General features: G+C 43.1%; 3 protein-coding genes across 3 annotated transcripts; all 3 read left to right on the top strand.

Moving 5' to 3' along the window:
* Positions 1–2,000: 2,000 nt before the first annotated feature.
* Positions 2,001–4,464, top strand: LOC147464017 (cytokinin hydroxylase-like). The gene is made up of 2 exons (XM_086529959.1): positions 2,001–2,447; positions 3,909–4,464. Exons 1-2 carry the CDS (start codon positions 2,001–2,003, stop codon positions 4,338–4,340), a joined length of 879 nt encoding a protein of 292 aa, XP_086386085.1. The 3' UTR covers positions 4,341–4,464.
* A 1,467-nt stretch (positions 4,465–5,931) lies between these two features.
* LOC147464016 (cytokinin hydroxylase-like) lies at positions 5,932–8,497 on the top strand. Its single transcript, XM_086529947.1, has 2 exons — positions 5,932–6,378; positions 7,902–8,497. The coding sequence occupies exons 1-2, from the start codon at positions 5,932–5,934 to the stop codon at positions 8,331–8,333; spliced, it is 879 nt and encodes a 292-aa protein (XP_086386073.1). The 3' UTR covers positions 8,334–8,497.
* A 1,442-nt stretch (positions 8,498–9,939) lies between these two features.
* LOC147464015 (uncharacterized) lies at positions 9,940–10,341 on the top strand. The gene has a single exon (XM_086529934.1). The coding sequence runs from the start codon at positions 9,940–9,942 to the stop codon at positions 10,339–10,341; it is 402 nt and encodes a 133-aa protein (XP_086386060.1).
* Positions 10,342–10,757: the final 416 nt, after the last annotated feature.

Below are 10,757 nucleotides of genomic sequence, written 5' to 3'. Positions count from 1 at the left end.
GCGAGTTCTCTTAACCGGGGTCATTTTATACTCACTAATTAATTGACAACTTGGAGAAAAGAACTAATGTCCGAGAGTACTATAACAATCAAGATGACAGATTAGAATCACTGAACAATCACTCTTGTACGAGGGGTTAGATTTTCTTTAAGACATAGCAATTTTAGGGATAACACCTTACTTGTTCTATGGGAACTGGCTCTAAAATTTAAATACTTAGCTTAGGTTATTAAGAATTTCAGATTTTTACTAATTATATTACTAGAGAGGTGAATTAGACATGCTTAATCACCTTGCTAAAGTAAGTAGAGAAATGTAAAATCATCATATGCATAGGTGAGAGAATATTCCCTTCCTAGTGGATTAATGACGGATCAATATTCCTTAATTACATCCTAATCTATGAATAAATTGAATCCAACTTAGTTACTCCAATATTGTGTGGTAATAGAATGAAATTGACCAAATCCACATCATTACTGGCTTGACAATTAATTACTATGCTGACTAGCGGGAGATTTCTTCTTACTAATCATGCATTTATCTATGATTAGGAGAGATTGATGGCTTGCATAATTAACTATTGGATGATGATTATGTAATAGAATAATGATATGGAGAATTAGAGAGCAGCTATTAAGAAATATAGCTATGATTAAGCATCATAGTTGAGGAATCAAGAGAATGATGGAGAGATTTGCAGCAAAACATAAATTAAATCGATATTATCGTGATTAGGGGTTGAAAAATCTACTCGAATTTCTTATCCAATGGAGTTCTCAAGATGAAAATTGGGTAGCACTTCCCTCCTTTGCTTCTTCTCCAAAAACTATGTGTGCCGGCAACATCTCCCTAAGATGTGTGTACAAGTGTGTGTGTGTGTGTGTGAGCACACTCTTAATAGGCCTCTCCATGCTGAAAATCGACCTGGCTTGCTATTTGCATCTGAGAGCTACTCCACTTATGCATGGCAAGTCCAGTTACATGCCTACCAAGTTTCCAGTTAGTTAGTGTAACTGACTCTCACAATCACTCTCAAGCATGGAAACTCTCCCACAACTCCCAAAAGAAGAGAGAGGGCGCCCCCTAGCTACTAAAGCAAGCTCTGAGTGGCCTGAGACCTGTTCCCACACAGCCTCGACCCCGGTGCCTCCACACACAACCTTAGGAAATTTTGGTTTTAGGCTAAAACGGGCCATACGAGTCGGATTTTAATGTCGTAAATTGCTATACTAAGTTCTAACTAAGGTGTATCTATCCGAATACCTGCCATATTTAGCAACCCTTGAGGTCCGAAAATGTATTTTTTTCAAATTCGGGGTATTGGTGTAGTTCACTCCTAGTTCACCCCCACCTAGTTCACCCCTAGTTCACCTGCCTCGCGGGGTGTGGGTCGAACCTCGAACGTCTTGGTTGTCACACGAATGCTCTATCACCACGCTAGCGCGCGTCGATGTCCATGTTGGCATGACACATGATCACACCCTAGTTTAAGCACCCCTAGTTCACCCACCCCTAGCTTATCCGCCCCTAGTTCCACCCCTAGTTCACCCATCCCCAGTTCACCCCTAGTTCACTTTATGATCCGATAGCGGAGATTAAAGCTTCCTCGCGCCTTCAAATTTGAGCCCTAGATCCCCTCTGCCCTAGAACCGTGCCATATAGTGACGAGGACCGCATACCTAGTTAGGTACGAGTGGGGGTAGGGGACCACCGGCCCTACACTGGACCGGTGGTCCCTTGCCCCAATCATACCTAGCTAAGTATCCGGCGCCTCCCTCACACCTTCAGCCTCAGAGAAGCTCATGATGTTGAGATAAATCACAATGTGGGAAATTGTCCAAAACTTCTTGTAATATATACGTCGGGGTTTGAATTCTTTAATTGTCCTATTTTGATCTTTCGCATGAACCGTTTTTTCAAACAAGTTTTGTGTGTGTGTGTTTGTGTGTGTGTGTGTGTGGGGTTGGATGAATAGAGAATGCTATGCTATATTTTATATGTGTAGGATACGGAAGTTGAAGGAGGAGGTGGAGTCGCTGTTCATGGAAATCATCGAGGGTCGCCGGGCAGCAGCACTGCAAGCCATGGCAGGACATATTGATGATGAGGATGGGCAGCAGAAGAATGATTATTATGGGCAGGACCTGTTAGGGCTGATGCTGGCAGAGATGGAAGCGGCCAAGCTAGAAGCTGCGCCTCCACTGTGCGGCCAGCGTCGTCGGCGTCAGCAGCTGGGCCGGATGTATACCTCTCGGCAGCTAATGGACGAATGCAAGACTTTCTTCTTCACCGGCCACGAGACGACGTGGCTGTTGTTGACATGGACGTTCATGCTCCTGGCCTCCAACCCCACTTGGCAGCATCGTGCCCGCCAGGAGGCTCTGCTCTTCCTACACGAGCATGGCGACATGCCCGACTTCGACATGCTTAGCAGGCTTAAAGTGGTAAGCACTGTCACACACACACACACACACACACACACAGACACACACACAGAGAGAGAGAGAGAGAGAGAGAGAGAGAGAGAGAGAGAGAGAGAGAGAGAGAGAGAGAGAGAGAGAGAGAGAGAGAGAGAGAGAGAAAGTCTACTTAGCTTTCAAGCATAAAGTTTTCCTTTGGAGGATTTGGACAGGGGGCCTCCCTCTTGGAGAGCACTTAGCAAGGAAGAGGATGTTTGCAGCTAGAAACAACTAAACATGTGTTTCGGAATTGCCCTGTACTGCATGCCTTGCCTGGTGGGGATGTTTATATGATATATATATCTTTTATTGGAAGATTAAAGTTACAAAGTTCATGCTTTTATTTGGTGCAATCCAAACTTCATCCCTGGCTTGGACTTGTATATGTATTGGTTTTCTCAGAGTATGGATGCTTTCTTTTTTGTGGATTTCCAGAAACTCTGCTTTGTTTGATGGGCACAACTTTTGCAGTCTCGCTTTGCCTAGGAAGCTCATCAGGGATAAGTTGTTTGAAGACAGCCTAGACCCGAGAGAGAGAGAGAGAGAGAGAGAGAGAGAGGAGAGAGAGAGAGAGAGAGAGAGAGAGAGAGAGAGAGAGAGATGTACCCATTAAAGCAAGGTATGAAACATCTAACATGCTTGACGTTAAATCCTGGAAACTTGTCTGCTCTAAGTTGGTATAGAATGACATAATTAGGTACACTGGGAATTCTCTAGGGATTGAAAGTTTTCTTTGACAAAAGATATTCATAAAACCCCTCTACACACTATGAATTAAAGGACCCTTTTATTCCATAAACCTGTACTTAAAAATAAAAAAATCACTTTTACACGTTCCCTCTTGTATACAATTTTTTAACACTTTGAAATATAAAAACCCCTCCAACCAAACTCACGTGCTACACTTATATATTTTAAGGTGAACCCTTGGCCTTCTGACCATAAGGTTGTAAATATGGCCAAGGGTTCTATTTTACTATATATTGTAAAATGAAAAGAGAAACTTGATGAATTGTGGGTCTTTTAAGGAGATCATCAGCTATATTAGAAAACTACTTAAGACTTGGGGCAAAAGCATCAAGACAACGATGCCTGCCTGACTCTATTGTTCTTTGGAACTATTTTTGAAAGCTCGAAAACAAAAAGTAGTGGATGTCATAGATATTTGATATTGTATATATAACAGTAAATACATAAAGAGTTCTTCTCATGTACTAGTACATGGCTGTGGTCCTATAAGTTATGACCTAATGTGTTTCTAAAATAGTTTTGTGTTTCATCGAGCTAATTGAGTATAAACATAACTTGGGATGTAAGTGGGAGGACATATCTACTTTGTTTGAAGCAGGTGAGTGTTATCAGGTTCAAGAAAGAGTATCTCAAAGCTTCTCAAAGTTTTTAATAGAGGTCAAGAAAGTTTCTAACATAGTGTATTTTTATGTGCAGTTAGGTATGATTCTATTGGAGTCCCTACGACTTTACACGCCTGCCACACTTCTTGCAAGAGAGGCTTTCTCAAGTATAAAGGTTGGAGATCTTGAAATTCCAAAGGGGTTATCGGTGTGGGTACCTGTGCTTGCAATCCACCATGACAAGACCATATGGGGAGAAGATGCTGATGAGTTCAAGCCGGAGCGTTTTTCAGAGGGAGTAGCGAAAGCTTGCAAAAATCCAATGGCCTTTATGCCCTTCTCTTTTGGACCTCGAAATTGTGTTGGACAAAACTTTGCAATGATGGAGGCTAAGATTGTTCTTTGCATGCTCCTTTCACAATTCACATTTCATCTCTCTCCTTCGTATAGACATGCTCCTATTTGTATCCTCACCTTGCAACCTAAGCATGGTGTGCCTATCATTCTTCGACATTTTAGACCGTGATAACATTAAATCTTGTCAAAACTATTAATTGTTGAACATGACTTGAGAGGCATCAATCTATACACTAAAGCTATACATCCTTAGAGAAAGCAATTTGTAGCTAGTGGCCATACTTTGTACAAATACAATGGACATGCAATTGTACAATTTTCACTTATTGAGCATGACCGTGTGAAAGCACCAAGGGCCTTTGAAAGGGAACAATCTGATCTAGCACTAATTGATATAAATGATTGAGCACACTACAAGAGATCACTTAAATTTTGACGTCAGATTATTGACGTCGACAATGGCGGGCGTCGGATATATGTGTAGATAAATCTGGAGGAAAATCAAGTTTTTTTTTACAAAAAAAATTCAGATTTTTGACGTGTAAACAGTGCACACCGATGTGCAAGTCGATGTCTATACCGGTGCGTATACCGACGCTTGTACCGATACACATACTGACATCTACATCGGTGAATCCTGCAAAAATAGAACCGCAAGTTTCTCTTGCGTATTTTGCGCCTTTCTTCTCTTCCTTTGTTACCCTCCTCCTCCTCACTTTCTGCAGATATGCTGCCTCACGATTTGTTGGAGTTGAGATTTTCACTTGTATGCTGCTCCCATCAACAAGGTAAGCTTCTTTTCAAGTTTCCTTGTGGATTTGTTTACTTTTGTGTTTTGTGTAACATAGTGTGTGTGTGTGTGTGTGTTTGCAGGTTTGAGAACATTTTGCCAATTGTTTCTTGCTCAAATTATAGGCCGCATGTGAGTGCTTTAACATTCTTTTTTGTTGCATACACAAATACACACACACATTGACATAAACATACACGCAAGTAAATAAAAATGCACATTAAGCAATATAAACACACTATATATGACTAGGGGTGAACTAGGGGTGAACTCGGGGCAAAAATGGCGCCCCAAGTTCACTCCTAGTTCACCCCCCTAGTTACCCTAGTTCACCCCTAATTCACCTGCCTCGCGGGGTGTGGGTCGAACCTCGAACGTCTCGGTTGTCACACGAATGCTCTATCACCACGCTAGCGCGCGTCGATGTCCATGTTGGCATGACACATGATCACACCCTAGTTTAAACACCCCTAGTTCACCCACCCCTAGCTTATCCGCCTAGTTCACTCAGTTTACCCTAGTTCACCCATCCACAGTTCACCCCTAGTTCACTTTATGATCCGATAGCAGAGATTAAAGCTTCCTCGCGCCTTCAAATTTGAGCCCTAGATCCCCTCTGGCCTAGAACCGTGCCATAAAGTGACGAGGACCGCATACCTAGTTAGGTACGAGTGGGGGTAGGGGACCACCGGCCCTACACTGGACCGGTGGTCCCTTGCCCCAATCATACCTAGCTAAGTATCCGGCGCCTCCCTCACACCTTCAGCCTCAGAGAAGCTCATGATGTTGAGATAAATCACAATGTGGGAAATTGTCCAAAACTTCTTGTAATATATACGTCGGGGTTTGAATTCTTTAATTGTCCTATTTTGATCTTTCGCATGAACCGTTTTTTCAAACAAGTTTGTGTGTGTGTGTGTGTGTGTGTGTGTGGGGTTGGATGAATAGAGAATGCTATGCTATATTTTATATGTGTAGGATACGGAAGTTGAAGGAGGAGGTGGAGTCGCTGTTCATGGAAATCATCGAGGGTCGCCGGGCAGCAGCACTGCAAGCCATGGCAGGACATATTGATGATGAGGATGGGCAGCAGAAGAATGATTATTATGGGCAGGACCTGTTAGGGCTGATGCTGGCAGAGATGGAAGCGGCCAAGCTAGAAGCTGCGCCTCCACTGTGCGGCCAACGTCGTCGACGTCAGCAGCTGGGCCGGATGTATACCTCTCGGCAGCTAATGGACGAATGCAAGACTTTCTTCTTCACCGGCCACGAGACGACGTGGCTGTTGTTGACATGGACGTTCATGCTCCTGGCCTCCAACCCCACTTGGCAGCATCGTGCTCGCCAGGAGGCTCTACTCTTCCTACACGAGCATGGCGACATGCCCGACTTCGACATGCTTAGCAGGCTTAAAGTGGTAAGCACTGTCACACACACACACACACACACACACACACACACACACACACACACACACAGAGAGAGAGAGAGAGAGAGAGAGAGAGAGAGAGAGAGAGAGAGAGAGAGAGAGAGAGAGAGAGAGAGAGAGAGAGAGAGAGAGAGAGAGAGAGAGAGAGAGAGAGAGAGAGAGAGAGAGAGAAAGTCTACTTAGCTTTCAAGCATAAAGTTTTCCTTTGGAGGATTTGGACAGGGGGCCTCCCTCTTGGAGAGCACTTAGCAAGGAAGAGGATGTCTGCAACTAGAAACAACTAAACACCTGTTTCGGAATTGCCCTGTACTGCATGCCTTGCCTGGTGGGATGTTTATATGATATATATATCTTTATTGGAAGATTAAAGTCACAAAGTTCATGCTTTTATTTGGTGCAATCCAAACTTCATCCCTGGCTTGGACTTGTATATGTATTGGTTTTCTCAGAGTATGGATGCTTTCTTTTTTGTGGATTTCCAGAAACTCTGCTTTGTTTGATGGGCACAACTTTTGCAGTCTCGCTTTGCCTAGGAAGCTCATCAGGGATAAGTTGTTTGAAGACAGCCTAGACCCGAGAGAGAGAGAGAGAGAGAGAGAGAGAGAGAGAGAGAGAGAGAGAGAGAGAGAGAGAGAGAGAGAGAGAGAGAGAGAGAGAGAGATGTACCCATTAAAGCAAGGTATGAAACATCTAACATGCTTGACGTTAAATCCTGGAAACTTGTCTGCTCTAAGTTGGTATAGAATGACATAATTAGGTACACTGGGAATTCTCTAGGGATTGAAAGTTTTCTTTGACAAAAGATATTCATAAAACCCCTCTACACACTATGAATTAAAGGACCCCTTTTATTCCATAAACCTGTACTTAAAATAAATAAAAAAATCACTTTTACACGTTCCCTCTTGTATATACAATTTTTTTACACTTTGAAATATAAAAACCCCTCCAACCAAACTCACGTGCTACACTTATATATTTTAAGGTGAACCCTTGGCCTTCTGACCATAAGGTTGTAAATATGGCCAAGGGTTCTATTTTACTATATATTGTAAAATGAAAAGAGAAACTTGATGAATTGTGGGTCTTTTAAGGAGATCATCAGCTATATTAGAAAACTACTTAAGACTTGGGGCAAAAGCATCAAGACAACGATGCCTGCCTGACTCTATTGTTCTTTGGAACTATTTTTGAAAGCTCGAAAACAAAAAGTAGTGGATGTCATAGATATTTGATATTGTATATATAACAGTAAATACATAAAGAGTTCTTCTCATGTACTAGTACATGGCTGTGGTCCTATAAGTTATGACCTAATGTGTTTCTAAAATAGTTTGTGTTTCATCGAGCTAATTGAGTATAAACATAACTTGGGATGTAAGTTGGAGGACATATCTACTTTGTTTGAAGCAGGTGAGTGTTATCAGGTTCAAGAAAGAGTATCTCAAAGCTTCTCAAAGTTTTTAATAGAGGTCAAGAAAGTTTCTAACATAGTGTATTTTTATGTGCAGTTAGGTATGATTCTATTGGAGTCCCTACGACTTTACACGCCTGCCACACTTCTTGCAAGAGAGGCTTTCTCAAGTATAAAGGTTGGAGATCTTGAAATTCCAAAGGGGTTATCGATGTGGGTACCTGTGCTTGCAATCCACCATGACAAGACCATATGGGGAGAAGATGCTGATGAGTTCAAGCCGGAGCGTTTTTCAGAGGGAGTAGCGAAAGCTTGCAAAAATCCAATGGCCTTTATGCCCTTCTCTTTTGGACCTCGAAATTGTGTTGGACAAAACTTTGCAATGATGGAGGCTAAGATTGTTCTTTGCATGCTCCTTTCACAATTCACATTTCATCTCTCTCCTTCGTATAGACATGCTCCTATTTGTATCCTCACCTTGCAACCTAAGCATGGTGTGCCTATCATTCTTCGACATTTTAGACCGTGATAACATTAAATCTTGTCAAAACTATTAATTGTTGAACATGACTTGAGAGGCATCAATCTATACACTAAAGCTATACATCCTTAGAGAAAGCAATTTGTAGCTAGTGGCCATACTTTGTACAAATACAATGGACATGCAATTATACAATTTTCACTTATTGAGCATGACCGTGTGAAAGCACCAAGGGCCTTTGAAAGGGAACAATCTGATCTAGCACTAATTGATATAATGATTGAGCACACTACAAGAGATCACTTAAATTTTGACGTCAGATTATTGACGTCGACAATGGGGGCGTCGGATATATGTGTAGATAAATTGGAGGAATCAGTCTTTTTTTACAAAAAAAATTCAGATTTTTGACGTGTAAACAGTGCACACCGATGTGCAAGTCGATGTCTATACCGGTGCGTATACCGATGCTTGTACCGATACACATACTGACATCTACATCGGTGAATCCTGCAAAAAGAGAACCGCAAGTTTCTCTTGCGTATTTTGCGCCTTTCTTCTCTTCCTTTGTTACCCTCCTCCTCCTCACTTTCTGCAGATCTGCTGCCTCACGATTTGTTGGAGTTGAGATTTTCACTTGTATGCTGCTCCCCATCAACAAGGTAAGCTTCTTTTCAAGTTTCCTTGTGGATTTGTTTACTTTTGTGTTTTGTGTAACATAGTGTGTGTGTGTGTGTGTGTGTGTGTGTGTGTTTGCAGGTTTGAGAACATTTTGCCAATTGTTTCTTGCTCAAATTATAGGCCGCATGTGAGTGCTTTAACATTCTTTTTTGTTGCATACACAAATACACACACACACATTGACATAAAAATACACGCAAGTAAATAAAAATGCACATTATGCAAGTATAAACACACTATATATGACTTAGGGGTGAACTCGGGCAAAATGGCGCCCCAAGTTCACTCCTAGTTCACCCCTAGTTCACCTGCCTCGCGGGTGTGGTTCGAACCTCGAACGTCTCGGTTGTCACACGAATGCTCTATCACCACGCTAGCGCGCGTCGATGTCCATGTTGGCATGACACATGATCACACCCTAGTTTAAACACCCCTAGTTCACCCACCCCTAGCTTATCCGCCCCTAGTTCCACCCCTAGTTCACCCATCCACAGTTTCACCCCTAGTTCTCTTTATGATCCGATAGCAGAGATTAAAGCTTCCCGCGCCTTCAAATTTTGAGCCCTAGATCCCTCTGGCCTAGAACCGTGCCATATAGTGACGAGGACCGCATACCTAGTTAGGTACGAGTGGGGGTAGGGGACCACCGGCCCTACACTGGACCGGTGGTCCCTTGCCCCAATCATACCTAGCTAAGTATCCGGCGCCTCCCTCACACCTTCAGCCTCAAGAAGCTCATGATGTTGAGATAAATCACAATGTGGAAATTGTCCAAAACTTCTTGTAATATATACGTCGGGTTTGAATTCTTTAATTGTCCTATTTTGATCTTTCGCATGAACCGTTTTTTCAAACAATTCTCTGTGTGTGGTGTGTGTGTGGTTGTGTGTGGGGTTGGATGAATAGAGAATGCTATGCTATATTTTATATGTGTAGGATACGGAAGTTGAAGGAGGAGGTGGAGTCGCTGTTCATGGAAATCATCGAGGGTCACCGGGCAGCAGCACTGCAAGCCATGGCAGACATATTGATGATGAGGATGGGCAGCAGAAGAATGATTATTATGGCAGGACCTGTTAGGGCTGATGCTGGCAGAGATGGAAGCGGCCAAGCTAGAAGCTGCGCCTCCACTGTGCGGCCAGCGTCGTCGACGTCAGCAGCTGGGCCGGATGTATACCTCTCGGCAGCTAATGGACGAATGCAAGACTTTCTTCTTCACCGGCCACGAGACGACGTGGCTTTGTTGACATGGACGTTCATGCTCCTGCCTCCAACCGCACTTGGCAGCATCGTGCCCGCCAGGAGGCTCTACTCTTCATACACGAGCATGGCGACATGCCCGACTTCGACATGCTTAGCAGGCTTAAAGTGGTAAGCACTGTCACACACACACACACACACACACACACACACACACACACACACACAACACACATAGAGGAGAGAGAAAGAGAGAGAGAGAGAGAGAGAGAGAAGAGAGAGAGAGAGAGAGAGAGAAGAGAGAGAGAGAGAGAGAGAGAGAGAGAGAGGAGAAAGTCCCACTTAGCTTTCAAGCATAAAGTTTTCCTTTGGAGGATTTGGACAGGGGGCCTCCCTCTTGGAGAGCACTTAGCAAGAAGAGGATGTCTGCAACTAGAAACAACTAAACACCTGTTTCGGAATTGCCCTGTACTGCATGCCTTGCCTGGTGGGGATGTTTATATGATATATATATCTTTTATTGGAAGATTAAAGTCACAAAGTTCATGCTTTTATTTGGTGCAATCCAAACTTCATCCCTGGCTTGGACTT

Source organism: Adiantum capillus-veneris, chromosome 2 (genome assembly GCF_014529385.1).
Source record: "Adiantum capillus-veneris isolate H3 chromosome 2, ASM1452938v2, whole genome shotgun sequence".
Classification (NCBI taxonomy): Eukaryota; Viridiplantae; Streptophyta; class Polypodiopsida; order Polypodiales; family Pteridaceae; genus Adiantum; species Adiantum capillus-veneris.
The sequence above is the reverse complement of the archived record's forward strand: the minus strand, read 5'-3'. Positions and strand labels throughout refer to the sequence as shown.

Excerpts from the sequence above, each read along its gene's own strand:
- LOC147464015 (XM_086529934.1), top strand. The coding sequence starts at position 9,940 with ATGGAAATCATCGAGGGTCACCGGGCAGCAGCACTGCAAGCCATGGCA.
- LOC147464017 (XM_086529959.1), top strand. The coding sequence starts at position 2,001 with ATGTGTAGGATACGGAAGTTGAAGGAGGAGGTGGAGTCGCTGTTCATG. Across the intron at positions 2,448-3,908 it reads TGCTTAGCAGGCTTAAAGTG|TTAGGTATGATTCTATTGGA; the intron begins GTAAGCACTGTC and ends TTTTATGTGCAG.
- LOC147464016 (XM_086529947.1), top strand. The coding sequence starts at position 5,932 with ATGTGTAGGATACGGAAGTTGAAGGAGGAGGTGGAGTCGCTGTTCATG. Across the intron at positions 6,379-7,901 it reads TGCTTAGCAGGCTTAAAGTG|TTAGGTATGATTCTATTGGA; the intron begins GTAAGCACTGTC and ends TTTTATGTGCAG.